The sequence below is a fragment of the Antedon bifida genome, chromosome 11 (assembly GCF_963402885.1).
Source record: "Antedon bifida chromosome 11, ecAntBifi1.1, whole genome shotgun sequence".
NCBI lineage: Eukaryota > Metazoa > Echinodermata > Crinoidea > Comatulida > Antedonidae > Antedon > Antedon bifida.
This window is the reverse complement of record NC_136236.1, coordinates 121162-146343: the sequence shown is the minus strand read 5'-3', so window position 1 is coordinate 146343 and position 25182 is coordinate 121162. Positions and strand designations below refer to the sequence as shown.

General features: G+C 30.7%; 1 protein-coding gene across 6 annotated transcripts in view; it reads left to right on the top strand.

The window, feature by feature from the left end:
- Positions 1-25182, top strand: part of LOC144855681 (voltage-dependent L-type calcium channel subunit alpha-1D-like) — an 85629-nt gene that overhangs the window by 37423 nt on the left and 23024 nt on the right. For 4 of the 6 annotated variants that reach the window (XM_078713597.1, XM_078713596.1, XM_078713595.1 and 1 more), the window contains 19 exons: positions 1797-1900; positions 9933-10048; positions 10846-10899; positions 13363-13398; positions 14317-14410; positions 14684-14844; positions 15377-15602; positions 16063-16273; positions 16766-16886; positions 17074-17323; positions 17804-17856; positions 18010-18166; positions 18361-18490; positions 20306-20365; positions 20794-20900; positions 22918-23008; positions 23329-23489; positions 23758-23904; positions 24833-25034. In XM_078713597.1, coding sequence (XP_078569723.1) covers positions 1797-1900; positions 9933-10048; positions 10846-10899; positions 13363-13398; positions 14317-14410; positions 14684-14844; positions 15377-15602; positions 16063-16273; positions 16766-16886; positions 17074-17323; positions 17804-17856; positions 18010-18166; positions 18361-18490; positions 20306-20365; positions 20794-20900; positions 22918-23008; positions 23329-23489; positions 23758-23904; positions 24833-25034 — 2481 coding nt within the window. Of the gene's footprint in view, positions 1-1796; positions 1901-2341; positions 2446-9932; positions 10049-10845; positions 10900-13362; positions 13399-14316; positions 14411-14683; positions 14845-15376; positions 15603-16062; positions 16274-16765; positions 16887-17073; positions 17324-17803; positions 17857-18009; positions 18167-18360; positions 18491-20305; positions 20366-20793; positions 20901-22917; positions 23009-23328; positions 23490-23757; positions 23905-24832; positions 25035-25182 lie in introns of all 6 variants that reach the window. The other 2 variants (XM_078713598.1, XM_078713594.1) reach the window with 1 other exon arrangement.

The window sequence follows — 25182 nt, the reverse complement described above, 5'->3', positions numbered from 1 at the left end:
TTTTGCTATCATTTATTTTAGTATCCTATAATTATTCGTTTTTTATATTTATGTATATATTTTGTAGTTGAAATAATAGATATAAATAAATTTTAAATCGCAAATTGTCTGCTCTTAAAACACATCGAAATATGACTCAATACAAAATGGCAATCAACATTTAAAAATTACAATGTTTTTTGTCGTAAACTAAAATATGGTGTCTGACATTATTATTATTTGGTTCATTACATAAAATTTCATATTTTTCATTATCATCTAACAGGGTTGGAACTTAATTTTGTTATTTAAAAAATTGTAATTGATTCTTTACAATTTGTTTATAAAATTTGCATTTGTTTTTTTAAATCATTTAACTTGTTCACATGTTATTTGCTCTAATTTGTGTTTGGTATTCTTACAAATTTGATACGCATGTATTTCTGATCATATTTCCCACTGTTGGTGATTGTTCTTAGCCATGATTGAGTGCTTATATATATTTGCTATCTAAGTCAAGAATTCATGCTGATCGATTAACCAGTCAGAAGACATTAAGCATTGATGGGATAAAGGTGTGTTAGTTAGACATTAGAGATTTGAATGTCAGTCAATTAGTAGAGAGGGACAAGAGAAAAGAAACTGTTGACAGCAAACACCACATGTGGGTGTGAAGATTTAACAGAGATATTGGATATAGTGTAGTGAGGAGGGTATGGATGAATTGTTTGAAAATCAAAGAATTAGAAGGGATGAGCTTATTAATACTCATAATTGCAATGTTGTATCAATCTGATTGTTCTGTCAATATTTGCTAGGTGTGCCAATTTGTTTGGGCGTGGCTTTTGTTAGAAGTGTGGCTTCTGTTAGATGACGTGTGACATTTGTTAGGGGTGTAACTTTGTCAGCGGTATGGCTTTTATAGAGGTGTGGCTTTTTCAATTCATTTATTTTCCAGAAGACATATAATACAATTAAAAATACAAACACAAAAAAAAAAAAAACTGACACCAGTCTGGCGGATTGTAGAAAAGTTACTTCGTCACTTTTCTACAATCCGCCAGAGGTGTGGCTTTTGTTATAGGTGTGGCTTTTGTTGGAGGTGTGGCTATGTTAGAGGTGTAGCATTTGTTAGAGGTGTGGCTTTTGTTAGAGGTGTGGCTTTTATTAGAGATGTGGCTTTTGTTATAGGTGTGGCTTTTATTAGAGATGTGGCTTTTGTTATAGGTGTAGCATTTATTAGAGGTGTGGCTTTTGTTATAGGTGTGGCTTTTATTAGAGATGTGGCTTTTGTTATAGGTGTGGCTTTTGTTAGAGGTGTGGCTATGTTAGAGGTGTTGCTTATGCTAGAGGTGTGGCTTTGTTAGGTTGTTGCTTATGCTAGAGATGTGGCTTTTATTAGAGGTGTAGCATTTGTTAGAGGTGTGGCATTTGTTAGAGGTGTGGCTTTTATTAGAGATGTGGCTTTTGTTGACAGGTCATCAGACCACCGAAAGAGAGTCATGGAAACGATTAGCGTACGCAATGTCTACCCAAGACGAATAGCGTAACGGATGATGATGATGATGATGATGTTGATTTTGTTAAGGTGTGGCTTTTATAGAGATGTGGCTTTTATTAGAGGTGTGGCTTTGTTACAGGTGTGGCTTAATTATTTTTGGGGTGTGGCTTTTGCATGGCTTTGAAGTGGTTCAGCTGATATGATTTATTTAAACTTTGTTTGTAAAATGTGTACGACGTGGCTGTATGAATATTATGGCTAATAGAGGGGCGTGGCTTAGTGGGTGGGACTAACATTGCTTGTGTTTGATTGGCAGATTAATGATGCCATGGGCAGCAACTGGCCGTGGGTGTATTTTGTGAGTCTTATTATCGTTGGCTCATTCTTCGTGCTCAATCTAGTTCTTGGTGTTTTAAGTGGGTAAGTGTTTAGGTGGTGATAAAATCACCGTCTGCAAAATGTATAATCTCTCATTTGTCATTAAAGTCATTCTTGTAAGAAATTCAAATCTTCAAAATTAACGAATTTATCATTTCATTTTTACATTAAAGAAAAAAACAAGATTTGTTGTCATGGAAACACTAATTAACCTTGTAATTTTTGATTGAGCTATTGTTAGAAAATAAAAAAGTTATTGAATTTATGAAATTATAAAATATAGATTTTTAATCACTTTTATAAGGGAAAGATAATTCTGAAATCAGATATTGATTTTTAACTTACAATGAAGACAGCAGTATGTGTTGTGTACTCAAGAATGACTTTTTGACAGACGAAAGGTGGTAACATTTTGCAATATTATTCCTATGTTACATTAAACATTAATTGAATGTTTCTGTTGTATTATTCTTCATCCCACAGATTAACGACTCTGTGAGCCCAAGTTGGCCATGGATCTATTTCGTCAGTCTTATTCTCTTGGGCTCATTCTTTGTTCTTAACCTTATTCTTGGTGTCTTAAGTGGGTAAGTCAACAGAACGACGCCACCAATCTGTTGGCATGGCGTGCCGTCTTAACAAAACAAGCTGTATTTTTTGCCCCTTTTTTGAGGTGTCTTTGGTTTTTGTTTTCGCCGTTGGTGCATGCCGAGCTTTTGTAAGCCATATTGGAATCTGTTGCAATTGGGAAGATTGTAAACTTCCTAAATTTAAATTTAGCAAAGTAAACAACAGCATAACACAAGCTAAAACTAATTGTAATAATTATTAATATTACCTTTTTTTGTTATTATTATTATTTTGTTATTTCATTTTCGGCTATTATTGTTAGGTTTCCCCTTCTCATATTTTTTATGTCTTAGTTGGGGAGAGAAGTTGTATATTTATTTCTTAAATGATTACTGACGCAAATATTAATCTCTAGAAACCATACAGATAAATTAATTTCTTTTTTTTGTTGGATACATAAATGTAGATATTATTCATACTTGGGTATGACCATATGAAGCAGCTAGTGATGAAAAAATGCAAAAGCTAGGGAGTTATTTGCATACATTACACAATATTTTATAATAGCTTAAGGAGTATTTTTATTTCTATGTCTGAATATGATTGGCTAGATCCTTTGTAAAGATAACTTAATACTCATCAATAATGCACCATTCAATATCAATTTTGTTATGTAATATTTTAAATTTTAAACATTGCTTATTCTGCTGATATTAGATTAAATTGATAGGTGTAATAAATTGTAAAATGTTGTAAATAGAGGAGACAGAATTATCAGGGGACACACCAAGTAGGCCTACTGTACACTGTGCTATGGTGAATCCATTGATGCATCATTTTGTACTTTTAACAGTGACCATATTTAGTCAAACTATCCTGCCACAACAATGTATGTATAGAGAACTATTAGGCTTTAGTCCTTTTTGTAACTTGAACACAAAAACTTTAATAAGTATGTTACTATAGGTTGCAGTATTCGATCTACACCTATTCCATGTATTATTAGATTTGAATTCATTTTTGGTTTATTCAAATTAAAATGGCAAACAAAGTTATCAGCACTGTTTTTACTAGACATTTTCTGCCAACCAAACTTAAACATTATAGATAGACTCAGTTTTTCCCCTAAAAAATAAAAACCCATAAAAAATATATCGCATTTGCTAATTCAGATTCCAATATGATGCATTTTATTATTTTTAAAAAGAAACCATTTTTTAATTGTTTTTTAACTAAACATTTGTAATATTTGCAGATTTTTATGTTTTTTTTTAAATATACAGTTATATATAATATACCTCTGTATTTATAAGTAAACTTGAATTCCTTGTTTGGTCTTTATTAAAATAATCCGTTTTTAAATATGAATATATTACATAATATACCTACTGAATGTTGCACGCTATATAACATTAAATTCCTCATTGGAGACCATCCTCACGTCATTTTTACTAACACTTTTTAGACCTCTGCATGTTTACTATATTATACCTTTTTAAATATATTAAATATTCATTTTTTTACAAAGTATGTCATTTATAATTATTGAAATTAAATCATTTTATTGTACAATATTCCCTATTATAACACTTTCAGATAATCTTGTTTTTTAAGATATTAAAAATATTTTTTATTAAAATAATTGCCTAATTTCATTTTATTTAGATAATTGGTAATCTTGCATAATATTAAATTCCCATCAAACTTTCATGCAATTTATTCAATAATAATATTAAATGTTCAGTAGTATATAGATATATATTTATTCGTCCACTAATATTTTGAAATTTGCTTTCCTGACATTGACACATTAAAATATATTATTTTATCTAGATTTAATTTTCATACCTAAGCTACCGCCCGCCCTCTATGCAAAATATCTGCCACTGTTTATGTTGTAATAAAGTAATACACATTATCTATTAGAAGTATTTAGGCATTTCGTGTAGCTAAAATCATGCTGTTGGCCAATACATAAATTTAGCATTCAATATAAAAGCATACAGGAATAATAATTGGTTGCTTGCATTACATACCAATATTCATAAATATAAAATGCTCACATATTGCTGTCAAATTCAGCCAATAACCTTTGACCTCAACATTTTTTTTTTTAATTTCGTTTATAACATGGTAGGTAGTTTTACAGTGTACGTGATATTTTATAGTAAATAGTCAACTTGTGTAGGAAGACTGAAATGAATACTACAGAATAGATAAACAGTGAATATTTAAGTTTGTTTTAATAACATGAAGTACAACAGACAATTTATATTATTTTTTTAATATAAACATAATATATAAATTAAATAGTCGGGGAGGGTGATATGTATTAATTAGTTGGTTCGTTAGAGAAGTGACTAAAACGTTGCTAACTTTCTGTTATCAAAAGCTTAGAAGATTCTAAGACTAAGTTGTGTCTGGTGTCGTTAAGTCTAGAGTTTGTGATCGTACTTAAATTCCTAAAGTTGGATTTTTAGTGCATTTATCTTTAAGAGGGTTTGTTGTGGAGAACTTAATTAAGATAAGTATATACTTGAACGGTGCAAAATGTCTGGTAGAGATGGTTTTATCTTTGCATTTTGTTCATGACATGTAAACTACTTACTTAGCGTGGGTGGCTTTATAATGACAAAACTATACAATGTACCTGATTATCTTTGCATATCTTATATAATAGTAGTTGTCTATTGATTTACCATTAACTTTTTGACTTTTTGATGAAAGAAAGGAAAATAGAAAAACAATAATTTTTTAAGTCTTATAATTTAATAGTTTTTTTAGTCTGTTCTTAATTTATACATTAAATAAAAATGAACATAATCATAAATGTACAGGCCTACATAAAATACATCATTTTGAAATGGTAAAGATGAGGAAATCTGTAAGCGTAGAAAAACGACATCCCAACGAGATTCGAACCCAGAATCTTCTGCTTAACATGCAGACATCCTACCATTAGGTCTACATTAGATTTAATTTGGTATTTAATCTTAGCATGATAATTCCATTCCTACATGATAATTCATTGTTTAGTATATTACACTTTTATACATTGATGTTAGTTATTTTGGTTTTCAGTAGTGTAAATTAAAGCAAATAGTGACTCCAGTCGCGACCTTTGAATGTGCGGAAGCTTTGATATTAAGTTGCTGTTTTAACACATCATCTTTTTATAATTAGTACTATTGAACTAAGAACAATCATTACTACTTGTATCTAAGTACATTCTCAAAAACAATTCAACGTATGAAATCTTTGGAACGAGCCGCTTTAAAGTGCTTTTCCATTTTCTGATTGTCCCAAGTGTTTTTAATTTAATATAAATACATTTCATTCATTTCTCTTGTTCCACTTTTGACTCTCCGGTTTATTTTTCTCTTTTCATTTCATTCATTTGTCTTGTTCCACTTTTGTCTCTCTGGTTTATTTTTCTCTTTTCATTTAACTTTGTAAATTATATAGAATTGTTGTTATAACTATTTGTGTGTAGTGCTTTGTTAGGGTCTAGAACCCCAAGTTTTTCTTGAAATTGCTACTAAAATCTAAAAATCTATGGCAACCATCAGGATACATAATTTTCCTCTCGAACATCATCATATTTCCATGATCTTGATTTTTTAAATAATTTTGTTGTGAATTTAGTGTAAATTCCTGTTTGAATTAGAACAAAATAACTGTTTTTAAGAACTAGTAAGCTTATATTACAGTTAATGCAATCAAATATTTGAAATACAAAAAGTCAAGTGGAACGTTTGATTTTGCCATGCAAACCTTTAAACAATACATTAGCAAATATTAGCAGATTTGTGCAACATGAACTTGAGGTACAAATACACATCTCTGGTCCCCTTTAACATTTCTAATTAAAAAGGCGAATAATGCTTTAGTATTATGTTTGTATGTATATTATAAGTATACACAGTAGAATTATACATGAGATATTCGTAGCCTAAATTTAAAATTAACAGTTTGTAACTATCTTATGGCCTTTAAAAAATACAATTGTATTGAATTGAAGTATGTCAAAAAGTATACAGTAAGTCTCCAATAGCTTAATTACCGATAACACAATTTAATGCATGTCAAATACAGTGCTGTACGTTATCAATATTTAATATCATCAACGAGATATTCTATGACGTTGTCTACGATGTTTGCTACACATTATTTTGTAGAAATTATGTGGGTTTACTTTCCGCGATGATGTTTGATTGTCTAAATGAAACGGCGCAACGCAGCATCGTTTAGTGACTCCGTACGTGCCTGAAGAGTAATGAGTACACAGGGATCATACCGTGTCATAATCAGGTTACCGATCGTAAAGTCTGTTCTCATCTAATGGGCTTCTCACTGTAAACCTAAACAATAATGACAACTCGCAAACGGTACACACATTTATTTAAATCCAGCCTTTAAGCCATTCCGTCATTGTGGCTAGTTTTGCATGAGTAATGCATTTATACAGATCCCATTTTGTATTATCTTTACTAAACTAAATGAATATAATTACTATATAACTTTCTCTATAGGAATTCAAATTATTTTTGTGCTCTTATGAATTTTATTTGTCAAGGCAACCCGCCACAAGATTTCCATCTTCTTGGGATCCTGCCTTCATACATTTTTTCAATAATCTCAATCTGTCATTACTGTTTTTTCTACTTTTTGGAATTTAATTGATAAATAATTACTTATGTTTGCTATTACTGTACAAATTTATTTATATTTATTCAGTACAAAATAGTCATTGAATTTTAAAATGCTTTATTCATAGAAAGACTAAAATTTCCTCCATTTTTTGAATTCATTTCTAACCATCAGAGTAAACAGACATGTTATATATTGTTTACGTGATATTCTAGATTTACGTGAAATGATACGATTTAAAATCTCAATGAACTAGCCTCGGAGATATAACCTAGATTATCAGAAGTTTGATTGGAAATTGTCAACATAATGATTTATTGTACAGTAGCCATTTGCCAGTCAGTTCTTACGATTCTTCTACATTTCATAAACAACTATATTCGTTTGCAAATTCTTGTTGTCGTGAGCCAATCCCAAAAAATTGGATAAAATATAATTTAACTATCAACATTTTAAATCATTCATAATCAAAATTTTTTTTCAATATATTATTATTGTTCTAAGAAATTAATATTGTTATTTCATTATGAGCAACTTATTGTAGTATTTCCTGTCACCCTTTAGTGCTTTGTATTTTGTTCATTTTACTCATTTTGTTCTTGGTTCAATGATGGTTTAGAAACGTCTACCTTTTTTGTCATTAAATTATATTTTAAAGTTATATAGTAAACGTCTCTCATCATTATTTTAACATGAGGATCTGTATGTATTCATTTTTCCATCAGCTGAGTATAGTGATCTATTTGCAGCAGTTTTAATTATTGTTCTAAGAAATTAATATTGTTATTTCATTATGAGCAACTTATTGTAGTATTTCCTGTCACCCTTTAGTGCTTTGTATTTTGTTCATTTTACTCATTTTGTTCTTGGTTCAATGATGGTTTAGAAACGTCTACCTTTTTTGTCATTAAATTATATTTTAAAGTTATATAGTAAACGTCTCTCATCATTATTTTAACATGAGGATCTGTATGTATTCATTTTTCCATCAGCTGAGTATAGTGATCTATTTGCAGCAGGTCTAAATCTGTGTTATGTCGTACAACACCACATTTGTTACTACTTTAAGTAGCAATCAATGTTATTGATCCTGGCAATTGGCAGCATATTCTGGTGATGATTCCCCCTGGGGGAGGGGAGGCGTAAAGTGCACAATATGTAAACTAGTATAATCATATCACCTGCTTATATGAATAATGCGTTCAACGTGATCTCGTTTGTTTGGCCTTGGCAGGTCATCATTTTGTTGGTCACATCGCTTAGATAAGTTCACATATTTAGATTCTTTAGTTTTTGTTTACAAATTTTTCAAATTATCCTTATATAACATTTTATTAAATTGTAGTATTATTATGCTAACTTAGCTAAAAAATAGATGCATTATTGAAAAAGAGAATCTTAATTTTGCTACGGTATAGTTTTGACTCACACATCCCTGGTTCAATCGTAGCAAAGGTTTCTGTCTTCATATACAAAATGTATTAATACTTAATCTATATGTTTTGCCTCTGGGTTTATTCTATACATATTGCGTTATTATATAATAAAATAATCTTCCTTTAATGAATACATCCAATTTCTTCATATTTCGGAAGGTTAGCGATATTGTATAAATGAATAAATGTATTATATCTATATTGAAGTTCTATTGAAAGTAATGTAGCTTATAAGCCACATGAATGGCTTTTAAATGTATTCTCATTTGTCATCCATCACTTACTATTATGTTCTACACCTATGTATTCTCTGATGGCGGCCTTCAAATATGTAAACATTTGTATATGATAAGTGACCTGAGTTGCTAGTCAGATTTACAAATAATTTATTACATAAATTGAGCTGCATGTTTAAATATTATAATAAACCATTAGTGCTTTCAGGATGTACATTTAGTTTGCGTTTCCTATTTTCAACATTTTTGATCAGCGGCCATCTTCTTTCTAAGCACACTTAAGTAATTAGATAAAATCTTATGTAAAATTCTTACAAATTATTTTTTTTATATAAAATTCAAAAAAATGAGTTAGTATAATATTGTGTTGCTTCTTTAACACTGTTAATTAACCATGTGTTTATTACATATAAACAGTTTTTTGTGTATAACTCAACTAATATTTTGTTTTTTATAATAAATTATCCTCAATTTTGAAATAAATATTTAAAAACATTTGATAGATCAGCTTGTCAGCAGTCAATGTTAAAGTGTCGCTTATCATTTATATGCAAGCCTTAACATTGGCAGACTTGGCATACTCAATATCTATGTTTGGGTCTAGAGATGATACTAATACATTTCCTGGACATTTTATAATTATAGTATTTGGGTGAAGGGGTAACTCCAAACTGTCTGTTCAACAAAAAACAGTTAAACTGGGTTTACTCACGTTTACCTGTGGCAGCCGTCAAAAGTGATTTTGTTTAATAAGCTTTTATGTGCAGTTAAATCTAATTTTAAATTAACATTAAACTAACATTTTGCATAATGATTGTATGAACAGAAATTATTGCTTTTACAATTTTATAATGTTGCTCTAATAAACAACTTTCTCAAATGAATACCACTTCTAGTTTTGGCCTCTTAGCTTCAATTTGTGTTACATATTATTGTAGCTATAGCAGTATATGCATTCATCTTGAATATTGAAATGCTATTGTGGAGGGAGTGGGTAAATTAAGTATTTACTTACGTTTGCCATCATATACGAATGAACAATATTGAGAATCTACATTTGGTGATCCGAGCCAGCCTCACATTGGCCTGATAAATTATTTTGCAATCAAGTATTATATAATACATGTTCTTATATCTATTATGTTCCCAACTCACGACTTTTATTCTTAATTTTTGTTTTAGTGAATTTTCAAAAGAGCGAGAAAAAGCAAAGGTAAAAGGAGAGTTTAAAAAAATACGAGAGAAACAGCAAATTGAAGATGATCTTAAGGGCTACTTGGATTGGATCATGAAAGCAGGTAATTAACTTTGATGTAATTAAAGAGTTTAATGACCTTTGACCTGTTAGGCCCTCTTAGAGATTCTGAAGCAGAATAGTATTTGCTTCTAAAGCTTTGTCTACCCTATCAAACTAGTTTGACAAAAAAAGTATGATGTGTCTAAATATGGTAGTGATTTGCCCAAATATAGTACATCATCATGTCCATATATGGGCACCTCACATTTTGTTGTCACATAACGTTTGATAGTGTAGACAGAGCTTTAGTGGTGTGCTTATTAATGTTAGAATACACATAGTTTCTGTCATAAAGTCATATAGAGTACTTTTAATATTCGGATCAAAAAGAGTTTAATGACCTGTGACCTGTTAGGCCCTCTTAGAGATTCTGAAGCAGAACATCTTCTTAGTGTGTTGTGCTTTAATGTTCGAATACATAGCTACTGTCATATCTATCATATGGAGTACTTTTAATACTTGGATCAATAATTGCTAATGTGTGTTGTTGAAATAATTTTAATATAATAACAAAAGGAAACAGTAGAGTCTGAAGGCAGGTGACATGACCCAGGTGAACAATAGGCATTGCACCTACTCTATTCTTGCCTCATTGCGTTTTTTATTTGTGCTATGTAAAATGGATCAATGCTTAAGAAGAAAATTTTGCAGGATTTGATAATTAAATTAGAAATAATAATCTTGATAGAAAAATGATTATTCTAAAGATTAGATAATTATGCTACATTAAATTACATTTAACTAACTACATTAGTTTCAACTAGATGAAAAATTTAAACATTACTGTTTTCTTTTCAGAAGATATTGAGCCAGAAACTGAGGAACAAAAACCAAGTTTACCACCTCAGCATGGTAAGTAATTAGGTTTTCAATAATCATCATTTTAAACTAAAAATTAAGCCATATAAAACAGAAACTTTTAGAAGATTGAAACGGTAGACTAAACAATTGCACACGCTTGGCATTTTATAAATTGCAGAATGTCAAATATAGTTTAATTTTCCCTAAAGTTGCACACATTTAAAGAGATTTAGTTAAGCATACAAACACAATTAGAACTGTAGCCTACTACTGTATGTGCACATAGATGATACAAGTTTTATCTCAGCGTTAAAATCTGTTTTATTTACAGAACCCTATTGGAGTGGTATGCTTTTGGGGCATTATTTCCATTTTTTTTGGTTTTATATGTTTTTGGTTGGTGATTGGATACTTTGAGAATCCCAATGGTAGCCAAATTATATTCATCCATTTTTTTTTTAATCATTTGTAACAGCTAAAAAATCATCAAAAAGTGATGTTCATGGTGCTGAGGGATAAATGACACGATGTTATATTCCTTAACCATAATGTTTATATTTCCTCTTTTGGGCTACTAGTGATTTTATGATTTATAGTTTTGTATATTGAGGGTGGAATAGCCTACATCCATAATAATGAATTTATAATTTATGTAATTTATTAAAATATCATTAATATTTTGAATGCAAAAAATATTAAAGTTTCAAAATATAATGTAGTTTAAAACTGTACATAATGTGTGCATAATGATGTGTATATAATGTTTGCAGTCATAAGAAAACAGAGATCATTAGTTCAACAAAAATGCTATAATTTTGGACAAAGAAATGCTATTAACGTTGAGAAGTGTGGTTGAAGCAATTCTGATGCGTTTTCAAATGTGATCACTCTTTTGGGGGTATACGCTGCAAATTTGATCGTAATATAATTTTCTCAGTGATTTGTCTTATCCAATATTAATATGGTTGGATAGCTTATATATGTACAGAAGGGAATGTGGCCACCTAACCAATAAATGACTTGAATAGGTTATACGATGATGTATGGAAAAATTTATAGAACTATAACCTTTTAACGATATTTTACCTCAAATATACATGCGTTCCAATACATGTCTGAGGGCGCACAGCGCATCAAAACTGCAAGATGAGGTAAAACTATTCTCCCATGAATGCGCCATCCCCAGTGGATATAATAACATGCTTTTAAACTCCATTTTAAATTGATACTATTATACTCTAAAATGTTATGCGAAGCAGATTTATTTTATTATATGCATTAATATTATTATATAACAATGGTTATACTTTCGCATGGTAACATTAATAACATAAGATGTATTACACATATATATGCTTTAACATTTGAAATATTATTTATATTTTATTTAATAGCCTTTATTTCATTCTTTTCCTAACCCCTAAACAAATCCAATTTCTAGGCTCATTCATCCTACTATCTTAACTTCCATCCATAATTTTCTTAATCTTTACTTTATGGTTTTATTTCCATTTTACTTGCTATCAATTACTGTTCTTTTTACTATAAATATCTATATTTTTTCTTTTTATCGATTACTTCATCAATAACTCATAATTTATGTCCATCACTATTACCCCATTACTACTTGTTTAAACACCAATATCCAAATTACATATCCCATCATCCAGATTACGTATCCCATAATCCCGTAAGTAGCACTAGATGGGAGGTTAATACGTTGCCTTCCTCCTAGGTACCATAAACCTTTGTAACAAATAAGATTTCTCATGGCCGACAAGTTTTCAGGAAAAAATCAAAGCCAACATTACTTGCACGCCATAGAAAATACAAGATAATTGTCATTCTATAATTGGAAATTCATCTTGCTCGTGGGTGTATTGTATAGTACATTACAATACCTTATTTCTTGTAATTGTTGGAGGTTTGCTGAATATACTTATCAAGCAAATATAATTTATCACCTGAGACAATCCCTCTGGGAGCGTTTCCTAATGTTGGATAATAATCAGTGTATTGACATTTAAATCGGCTTGGTACCTACATAAATTTGAGATGAAGAGAAATAAATGTAGATAAAAGGCATCTACTAGCTGAAGGATATACTGGTGTATATAATGATATACTTTAGAGATCCAACTCACATCAGTTTATTTGATTCAAGAAAATATGTTGTGCTAAAGTTATTTCCCAATTTCCAACTATCAACAGAACACTGGCCAGTTTCTCTCTCTATGCCTCTAAATTATATAAATATACTGGCCAACTTTAGGGGTTCATTTTATTTTGGTTCCTTAAAAACAAATTTATGCTACGCTTATTTTATTTCCCAATTGCGCCTACTATCTATATTTTTCATTTTAAGAGGTTTTTAGTTTCAACATAGTGGACATAAAAGTGCATTTTATTTCTTTGCTATTTTAGTTGCAAATTGGTTTTTGGTTTTTTCACATTTAGTTTATTATTTAACAATTAACTAACAACTCAATTTCTTTTTGATCTTGCCTGCTGCAGTTTTATGGAAACGTCTGGGCACGCTCAATACGAAAGGTATGAATAGTTTATGGTAAATGTCTAGTTCCTTGTCATGCATGAATAAGCAATCTCATTCTGCATGTTGCAGTATAATATTTGTTTTATAGAATTTTTGCTTTTTATTACTGTTTACTTATTTCATATGCTTTTTATTTAATATTATGTACACAAACCAATGAATATTTATATTAACTCTTAAATATTTTTCAATGTGAAATGGTGTTTATGAACTATTTTACATTTTACAGAAGATAAAATTTTGTTTTTGTCGGTCACTCTGCTTGGTTTTAAAATATTTTTTACTGATGACTATTAAACATAGGGGCTGTAAATGTTGTAATGCTGATATTAAACTAAAAGACTGTTTTGTTATAATGCATCTTTTGTGTGGATCCTGTTGTTTTTATATTTTGTCTACATCCAATTCAATGTGTTGAATATTTTGTTTTCCACTCACAAAATACAATGAGTTAAAAAGTAAAATATAAGTGTGTGGACAGAGACTAAAATAAATTGGGGCTGATACTAATTACTTTACTATTATTGTTATAATGCATCATTTGTGTATCCTGTTATATTTTGTCTACATCAAATTCAATGTATTTAATATTTTGTTTCCACTCACAAAAGAGTTAAAAAGTAAAATATTCAATTCAAATTCAAATTTACTCACCTCCCTTAAGAGAAACATATAAAAACTGTACAATAAGACACATCAAAATGAAGATCCACACAAATCAAAAGATTAAAATGGTTTTAACAAGTTAAATAAAGTGTCAAAATCAAATATGTGTGTGGACAAAGACCAAATTAAATTTGGGAACAAATTTTGTGGCATGGCCTTTAGTGAAAGTAACAGTTTTTCTCAACTAATCAGTTTGATAAGGAGAAACAAATTAGTTTAAATTTATATATATTTATTTTTAATTCCAGTTGCAAAACCAATTCCAGAGTCGTCCGACTATTCTGATAAATCAGACGATGATAAAAGTGAAAATCTTCAAGTAACTTGGTTTCAAAAGAAACGGTATAGTTTTATGGTTGATTTATAAATAGCTCATCTAACAATTACAGAATGATTATGTTCTATACAACATTAATTACATGAATATGAAGTAAAGTATCCATGACTACCAACATTCAGAACATCTTAGTACATTTGTCACATGAATTGTTTTGTAATACACAACATCTGTTTATCTGTATTATACATAAACCATATTTTTAATGCATTGTTGTTTCTCTACCACTAAAATGTATAGCAGGCAGTATTCTTTATCAATAATTATTATTATTCTAGGAGAGTTCTTCGTCGTTGGAATCGTCGTTGTTTACGTGCCTGCAGGCAGGCCGTGAAATCACAGACATTTTATTGGATAGTCATTGTAATGGTGTTTATTAATACATGTATACTAGCTTCATTTCATTACAATCAACCAAAATGGCTAACAACCTTTCAAGGTATGATACTACCAAATATTATATGCAATAATTTAGTTGTCCTTACTTAGTTTTTACATGTATGAATATGTATCCTATTCAATTTTAAGAATTAAGAATGTGATTTTCAGCTTGTAGTGCGACAACATAAAGGCAGCTGTAATATAGCGTCTTTTATGTTTTTGATGAAAGTATGCTATGACTGTGGAAGAAAGTCTTGTATTGTCAATTAAAGGGGATAAACGAAACATATGATGGTGGTGATTATTATGATATTACTGTGAATAGCTTAATAACACATTAATAATTGAGCTTTATTCTCCAAGGTCCTTTCCATATTTCTGTTATTTAGCTTTATATGTTTGAACATTTTTCTTTCTTCCTCTCTCCTCTTCTTTAATTGGTTCAGTTGTGCCATTTGTCTATGCAAACATCAATATTAATTTTAAATCATTTTTATTTCTCCCTCTCCTTCATTTCCTCCTTCTTTAATTGGTTCAGTTTTGCTGTTTTTCTAAACATTTTAAATATTTTTTATTTATTTATCTTTCAGATTGTTCCAACATATTCTTTGTTATAGTATTTACGATTGAGATGGTGATCAAGATGTACAGTATTGGAATAGATTGTTATTTTGTTTCTCTCTTCAATCGCTTTGACTTCTTTGTTGTATGCAGTAGTATATTGGAGATGGTCCTCATCTATGCACACTGGATTGATCCAATTGGAATTAGTGTTTTACGTTGTGTTCGACTTTTACGTGTTTTCAAAGTAACAAAGTACGCAATATGAAATATTTTTAATTCTATGTTTGTCGGTCAAATACTAAAGCCCTAAGGAGTGTGTTTGTGTGCACTCAACAAGAACTAAAGGAGTCTAGATGTTTCAGATCAACTTGACTTCAAAGAATTCTTACTGAGCATCTTACATGATTCACACCTCATAATAATCAAATTATGTGCTTATATGTAAACAAATATATTTTTATATACATACCTGTATCTATATCTGTATATACCTTTCAAATTAGGCCCATTTATGCTTTTATTTTCCTGTAGTTATATATATGTAACCTACTGTACCTAGTACTACGTTACTGACAATGCAATCCAGTCAAAAAAAGAATAAATAAATAAATAATAACAATTTATATTATATATTTATATATATATATTATGTATGTGTTTTTTTCTCCAATCCAGATTTGTGTATTATTGTTAAATGTTTTGTTTTTTTCAGATACTGGAGTTCTCTAAGTAACCTTGTAGCATCTCTACTGAATTCAATGCGTTCTATTGCAAGTTTGCTTCTACTCCTCTTTCTCTTTATTCTTATTTTTGCCCTTCTTGGTATGCAAGTGTTCGGAGGGAAATTTAATTTTGATGATACTAAAGAAAAGCCACGCAGTAATTTTGACAACTTTTGGCAGGCTCTTTTCACAGTATTTCAGGTAACGGGACTTTTTTCTCAGTATGTATGATAATAATAATAATAAGACATATATGCATAAAGACAGTGTATTCAATACTACTATCCTTTTTCAATCGCATTGTACTTTTGAATTAAAATGACTGGTACAGTATTTTACGAAATACAACGCCCTCTTAAGATTAAACATTTTGTTGTAAGATATTGGATACGTGAGTAAGAGAGAACATTGTGTGTACTGCCCTCACGCTGGGTATCCTTGATGTGTTGTTCACTATATGAATCCAATCCAATTAATGAATAGAGACCATTAATCATTGTACATTAGGATATAGATAAGTTAATAGGTTCTTTGAAATTACACTATTATCATTAATTTAAGACTTCTGGAAATATACTACTTATGAACTTTTAACTCTATTACTATTACGAATAATGAGAATTAGAGATGGACAATCTCTTGCGTTTGATAAATGGAAAAACAAAATATTCCTGTTCAATCTTTGTTTTGTAGATTTTAACCGGTGAGGATTGGAATGAAGTAATGTACAATGGTATAGAAGCCTATGGTGGTATACATTCCATAGGCATTGTGGCCTGTACTTACTTCATAGTCCTATTTATTTGTGGTAACTGTATCCTTTTTACAATTTAGTTTATTTTTTAATTTTTATTCAAAACATATTTATACAGTATAAAAACATATCAGGTGTAGCACCTGTTTTACATATAGTCCTATAGGAAACCTGATTTATATAGTGAAAATTTATGAAAATCATTTATTCAAATTAATATAAAAGGTTCTTTAACGAAGATAAATAGATATTTTGTTAAATGTATTTTTGGCCATCGCTGTTGACAACTTGGCTGATGCAGAAAGTCTGACAGCGTTGGAGAAACAGGAGGAGGAGCAAAAAGAACGTGATAAATCAAAACGTAGAGCTAACGAGATGGAAGATATATCTAGACAGCTTGCGCCGGGTATGGATCCGTCGGGAATTAATCGCGGCCCAAAACATCTTCAAGAAAAACGAGCTAAGATGAATTATGAACAGAATCATAAGAACGGAAGGTACGATTAGATAGAAATTAAAAAGCTCAAAGTAGTGCTAATAGTGACATTGAATTATGGCATATATTATTAATGCTCATTATCATACATAAACCATTTACAGTTTAAACAAGATAGCATATATCAACTTCATATTGTTTTTGTACATTTATATTATTAGCATTTATTCAGTACAAATCCAAAAGCTGATTGAAACCCAGGAAATCATGAGTGAAATAGTTGTCTTTTAATTCAAAGGATTCTATAAATTAAAACCAATCTGCAACCATATTAACCAGTAGCTTCATTTGGTTGGATGATTGTGGGTCACATGGTGTACAATAGTAGCTGCAGCTTCATTTGATTGGATGATTGTGGGTCACATGGTGTACAATAGTAGCTGCAGCTTCATTTGATTGGATGATTGTGGGTCACATGGTGTGCAATAGTAGGTTCAGCTTTATATATGATAAATAATATAATATAAATGTTTTTTTAAAGGGTTCCTGATGAAATCCTTCCTGATAAAGTTGATGAAGATGGAAAAGCAATTGGTAAGTCAATGTCTTTTATAATTAAGTTAATTTTACATGGGAAACTGATTTGCGCAGATTTTATCATTTAAGCATTTGTTTGGTTTAGAGTTTTGTTTCAATTAAAAAATTAATTTAACCCTTACAAAAAACTAAATTTTAATATGTTTATAGCTTTAACTGAAGAAGGAGGCCCTGATGAGGATGATGATGATGATAACTCGACTACAGTCACAGCACGCCCTCGCAGAATGTCGGAGTTAAATATCCAATTAAAAAAACACCCGATGCCTACGGAGAGCTCATTATTCATATTCTCCAAGGATAACAGGTAGATATAGTAACCATAAATAAATAGTTGTATTTCAGTATCCATGTTTGTTTCCATTCCCCCAGGTTGATTGAAGTGACAGACTCATTCAAAGGGAATTTCATGCTATACAAAGTACAATGAATAATTTAAATCCCGGTATCTATTTGTTTATGGTTACTATAATTTCAAATGATATCTTAATTTGCATTCAGGTTTCGCAAAGCTAGCTACTTGATCGTAAATCACAACTATTTTTCAAATGTGGTGCTTGTATTGATTATGGTCAGTAGTGCTATGCTTGCTGCCGAAGATCCTGTGGACAAAAATAGCAAACGAAACCAGGTAACCAATTCATACAATCTACTTGTAGATAAGGTTTCTCCTTTTTCAGAATTTTCCAGTGTTTCAAATAATTTGAACACATTTATGTTGGTTTTGAGAGCAGTATTTGATTGAGTGAAATACATGGTAGTGATATATTCCAGTTTCTTTGAGGAACATCCTAAAATTAATTGAACCCACGATGCAAAACAACAGACAAACCACTATCCAAGTCTTTATGAATCTCTGTCTGCACTGTCAAACTAGTTTGAAAAAAAGTGTGATGCACACAAATATGGTAGTGATATGCCCAAATATAGTAGTGATATGACATCATCATGTCCATATATGGGCACATCACATTGTTTTGTCACATAAAGTTTGATAGTGTAGACAGAGCTTTAGTCCATATGGTGGTTCTCATTATTTTCAAAGACAGTGTGATTGTATTACCTATGTAATAATTGTACGTTTTGTTCAAAGAACTTTAATCTATATTATATGCATGCAATGGCAAGACGTAGGCGTAGTTTAACTGTATTTCTTATTTTAAATGTACTTAAACACCATTTGCATTCTAATATTACTATAAAATTATCAAAAAACAGTTAATATTTGCATTACTTTGTTATCGTAGTGCATTTATTTTATGTTTGAAATGTAATTGTATATACTTGTTTTTGAAAAACTTGCTACATTATGGTAGTTTTATTATTCAGTATATTGCATAAAAGACAATAAAAACACTCTGAAAGCTAGATTCCAAGAAAAATGGAATGTCATGCTAAACTTTTTTGTTTGACGCAAAATAATAAAATGAATTTATTAGAGTATGCATTGTATTCCTCATTGCCATTTCAGTTCTTTTTTGTTACCGTAATAATACTTTATATTTTTTTTTTTGATGTAGTAAGATTGTTTGTTTCGTCTGCATGTTGTTGTTTTCCTCACCTTGGATGTCTAGTAGGTACACTCCTTTAAAAATCTAAACCTGAAAAAATACATATAATTGACATTAAAAAGCACATTGAAAAATAACTGAATGGAGTCCAAGCATGGGTGTCCTTATTCTATTAACATTCTTTTCTCAAATATACTTTTTCATCTTGCTTTTCATATCACTTTTGAATGTTCACAAGGTTCATAATCAGGACTGTAGCCAGCATGATTGGTTGTCTGAATTGTTCATCCTCAGCACATATTGTATACTTTATATTAATTATATTTAAAACATCTTTGCCTCATCTGTTTTTAACCTCTCGCTACGGCTCTGATAAACCTGCATTACAATTTGTCAGTCATTCCAGTAACTTAACGTCATAACTGCATAGAAATGTCGATGTTTATATAAGAAATAGCTAGAATAAACACTTAGTTGTATGTCAGTCTATCATTATTAATATAGTATGTCTGTCTACATACTTACATTGTATACATCTTGCCATTTGAAGTGTTCTGGATAATATTAGATCATTTCCGCACTTTACAAATTACTTGACACTTTGGCCAGTTTTCTTTTTGCTTTAATCAGTTAAATCAGTTACTACCAAAGAAAACAATTATGTTTTATTTTGTTATTTCAGGATTCTGACTTCCTCTAATAAAGTTTGAGTGCTTATTTAAGTGTTATTTTGTTTTAATGCTCTACTAATTCAGACAAGAGTACACTAAATTGACAAAATGAGATCATTTTTAGTGCCTTCATTACTAACATAATAACAATGTTCATCTTTTAATCATTCTATCTTTCATTGCTTTTACTGATATTTTCATAACTTTTGTATATTAATACATTTTTCTTCTGGACTTTAACATTTAGCAATATTTTCTTTTCAGATTCTTCAGAGATTTGATTATGTATTCACAGGAATATTTACAATTGAAATCATGCTAAAGGTACTTATTACAAATAGAGACTCAAATTGGCCATGTAAGGGCCAACTGAGACAGCATCGTACGACAAGGCCCGAAGTGTGTCTTGACTCGTTGGTGCTGTCCGAGTTTCAGCGCGATGAGATGAGTCATTTTGAGATAGCGTCGGGCATAGTTTTTAGGATGTCGGAAGAACTTTTAAACATTTTACTTTCCTCACAATGAGACGACTCGTCGGACCTCATCGTATGACGCTGTCTGAGTTGGCTTTAATAAATAGGAACTTGACATGGCTGGTGTCCCATGTCAGAGTAGGTTATTTCCAGGGGCACTGTATAAATAAATTGCAAACCTCATGTTGACATTAACTCTGTTATTTCTACAACCACTTTATGAAGGAGGCAAGTAAAGTAGATCTTAAACATGGATTTTATACTCTGTTTATATTGCAGGTTGTAGCATATGGTTTAGTTGTACACAAAGGTGCCTTTTGTCGTAATTCGTTCAACCTGCTGGATTTGCTTGTTGTTACCGTATCCTACATCTCCTATATGTTAACGTAAGTCATTATTCTTAAACTTTTCAAATAAAATAGACTAGATTAAAATAATGATAATATCTACAAAATCGAGTAAAATATTTATATGCAATCTATTGAAATTGTATCAAAACATTTGATTATTAAACATAGTTCATTTAATTTTTAAAACTAGATTAATTAGTGTGAAAAGGTAAACTCTTTATAAAATGTTTTATTGCGCAACAAGGCATCAAATATGGAAGCAATGAAGCGTGTAGTGTTAGTGATCGCAATTCCTTAGTTTTGCGCATTTTAAGCTACAGTTATTTTTCTTCATATAAAATGTCTTCCTTTGATGCCTGTGTTGTGTACAATTCTGTACATCATTGGGGTTGACATAAAGATTTTTATTGGGAAGTTGACATACAGAAATAGTTATTGGGATTTATTTTGGGGTTATTTTCATATTTATCTTGTATTTAGGGTTATTTTCATATTTTATCATGTCTATTAATTATACATATCCTCCTTCATCTATTAGAATTTTGCTGCACTTTTGATCTAACCATTTTTTATTTAACCTGATTGCATTTTTCTCTTTTTCATGCACGCTATTTCTTCAATATTCTTTCTGTTTTTTCCCTTTTAAAATTATTATTTTAGTATGCGTACTACTTATAAACTTGAGTGAGTAATATTATATGCCTATTTAGTATGCTTCATCATATCGCATGCAATATGGACGTGTTTTCACAACACACATTTTACTATAGACCACACTGTACATGTTCTCAGATATCAGAATTTAAATGTCAATCGCCAAGAGCTGATCCAAGACAGCGGCACAAAGTGTTCATACCATAAATATACACAAGTTTAAGACTAAATTTATAAAACAGGAGTTACCTACTCCTGACTGCATGGGCCTGAAACTTGGTCAAACTCATCTGCACAACTTTGAATTCTGTATTGTCGTTACTGAACACTGAATAGGAAAACCTTGCCGATTATTAATGATCTTTATTATACGCTGACAAATTATATCCATAGTCCTACCTGTGCACTTAAACCTGGTTTCTATAGAATCACTATCTGCTGTTAAACTGAATGCCATTATATGTCTGCTGCCAACAGAGTGATTTAATCGATCCCAGGTTTTCTATGAGAGTGCACATCCATATTAAATAATGATACATTTTAAGAATGAATTCATTGTTTTCCACGTGCAAAATAAGTAAGTTTACAAACATTAACAAACCCAAAGCCAACTTTAATGTTAAAGAATTATCTTAAATATAGTTCAACGTAACTTTAATTCCGATGGACTTGTTGGCTAAAATGATCATCCAATCACAATCTCATGCTTTAGTTGATGGAAACACGTCTATTGTTTGTATGCATATGCTCTTGTCTGTACCCACAGTACTATCACACTTGTCACTGTTTAACCAATGAAATGCTCTATGCGATGCTTTTGTAATTCCCATCAAGTTGATAGGGAGAAGTCTTCTAATCAAAATGCCTGGCTCCAAATAAAACTTTTGAAATCTTATGTTGCTCTAACTTATATTATTTTGTCTTTCATTTACTTTTTTATTTTCATTTCTCTTGTCTATTTACTACAGACCTTGTCTCTACTTTTATAATTGCCTTTTTTGCTATCCCTTCAACATTATACAATTTAGGGGTTTAAAAATTGAAACTTGCCAAGTAACACAGCTCTGTTGTTTGTGACCTAAGAATACAAATTACAATCAATATATCATTTATATACATTTCTAACTGATAATTTGCAAATAATATATCAACATGGAATAGCAGAATAACATCTCAACATGTTTTGCTTGTATTTGGATTAGTTTGTTAACATCTGACTAATTTTAACACATCCTCACTACAATGGTGGAGAATTATATTAAGTACTTATGATAAAGCTGACTTGGAATGAAAGATTAATGTACAACTTTTACATGTTAACATTAATGTTAAGAAATAAAACATTAGTATTATGAATATTAATTGAACCGTTTTAAATTAAAACATTTGTCATCAACAGAGGAAAGGAAGGTATCTCAGCCGTCAAAATATTGAGGGTGTTGAGAGTGCTCAGGCCTCTAAGGGCAATCAACAGGGCAAAGGGCCTTAAGGTAATCATTCTGAATGGATTCACTGTTTAAAAAAAATGTTGCCAATATGTGATAATTGCACTTAAAATGATAGGTAGTAACATATAGATTGGCTATTTAAAAAAAAAATGTTTTGATTCATAATGATTTTACCCAACTTGGGAAATTAAAATGAGTGCAACATGTTTTGTGCGTGTCCAATAGCATAGTTCAATGTGTGATAATTGCAATTAAAACCATAGGTATAGTGATTGGCTATTTAAAAAACAACTGTTTTGATTCATAATGATTTTACCCAACTTGGGAAATTAAAATCATGTTTTTGTTGTTGTGTCCAACAGCATGTGGTTCAATGTGTGATAGTTGCAATTAAAACCATAGGAAACATCATGTTGGTAACACTGTTACTCAAGTTCATGTTTGCATGTATTGGAGTTCAACTGTTCTCAGGAAAGTTCCAAAGATGCAATGATGCTTCCAAGCTAACTCAAGATCTCTGCAAGTAAGTAACTTTTTCTGTATTTAAGTCTTAAGTATTTAACGTTAAGTATTTCATTTTTACACTTTAGGGGGTCGGAGAGTTACTCGATAGTGTTTTGTTTCACTTTTTGACAATCCCGTCTACCCCCTAAAGTGCTCTGTACCTTGTGATTTTTTATTATTTATAAAAGACTTTAAATATTACTACTGGATTTAATAATCTAGTAAAAATGAAATCCAAAATGGAAATAAAGTATTAATATATATTAAATATTGTTATTGTATTTCAGAGGTCAATATTTTGTGTATCCTGACGGAGATATAAATCATCCGCAACTAAACAACCGTACTTGGATTACCAACGAGTTCCACTTTGATACAATTTACTATGCTATGCTCTCACTCTTCACTGTCTCTACATTTGAAGGATGGCCAAAGTAAGTACTAAGTATATGCTTAATAGTAAGCCTATACTCAATCTATATCTTTGCAATAACCCTAACCAACCAACGAGTTCCACTTTGATACAATTTACTATGCTATGCTCTCACTGTTCACTGTCTCTACAATTGAAGGATGGCCAAAGTAAGTACTAAGTTTATGCTTAATGGTGTCAATATTTAGTCCTGCTATTTGGAAACACCATGAACATGAAGTATGTTATTTGATTAGCTTGTTTTGAATGAAATAATTATTAAGCCTATTATGGTAGTTTTAATAATTTACAAGGCCAATTTAGTTTGTCATGTACAAATGATTTCTTATTTTCAGATTGTTGTACGTGTCCATAGACTCACATGAGGTTAACATGGGTCCTTTCTTATTTTCAGATTGTTGTACGTGTCCATAGACTCACATGAGGTTAACATGGGTCCTTTATTATTTTCAGATTGTTGTACGTGTCCATAGACTCACATGAGGTTAACATGGGTCCTTTCTTATTTTGTAGATTGTTGTACGTGTCCATAGACTCACATGAGGTTAACATGGGTCCTTTCTTATTTTCAGATTGTTGTACGTGTCCATAGACTCACATGAGGTTAACATGGGTCCTTTATTATTTTGTAGATTGTTGTACGTGTCCATAGACTCACATGAGGTTAACATGAGTCCTTTCTTATTTTCAGATTGTTGTACGTGTCCATAGACTCACATGAGGTTAACATGGGTCCTTTCTTATTTTCAGATTGTTGTACGTGTCCATAGACTCACATGAGGTTAACATGGGTCCTTTCTTATTTTCAGATTGTTGTACGTGTCCATAGACTCACATGAGGTTAACATGGGTCCTTTATTATTTTGTAGATTGTTGTACGTGTCCATAGACTCACATGAGGTTAACATGGGTCCTTTCTTATTTTGTAGATTGTTGTACGTGTCCATAGACTCACATGAGGTTAACATGGGTCCTATCTACAACTTTAGACCTCAAGTAGCCATATTCTACTTTGCTTACATTATTGTCATAGCATTCTTTATGGTGAATATCTTTGTGGGTTTCGTCATTGTCACTTTCCAGAGCGCTGGAGAGCAAGAGTATAAAAATTGTGAATTGAATAAAAATCAGGTGATAAATTATTTCTTTTCTTATGTTTATTATGCTATGTCTTCTAATATAAAGTGTGGTTCCCACGGCAACGCGGCGACATATTGACGCAAAGTGCTGTATTGCGTAATCACAAGTGGGAACCGACGACGCAACTGCAAACATCGCA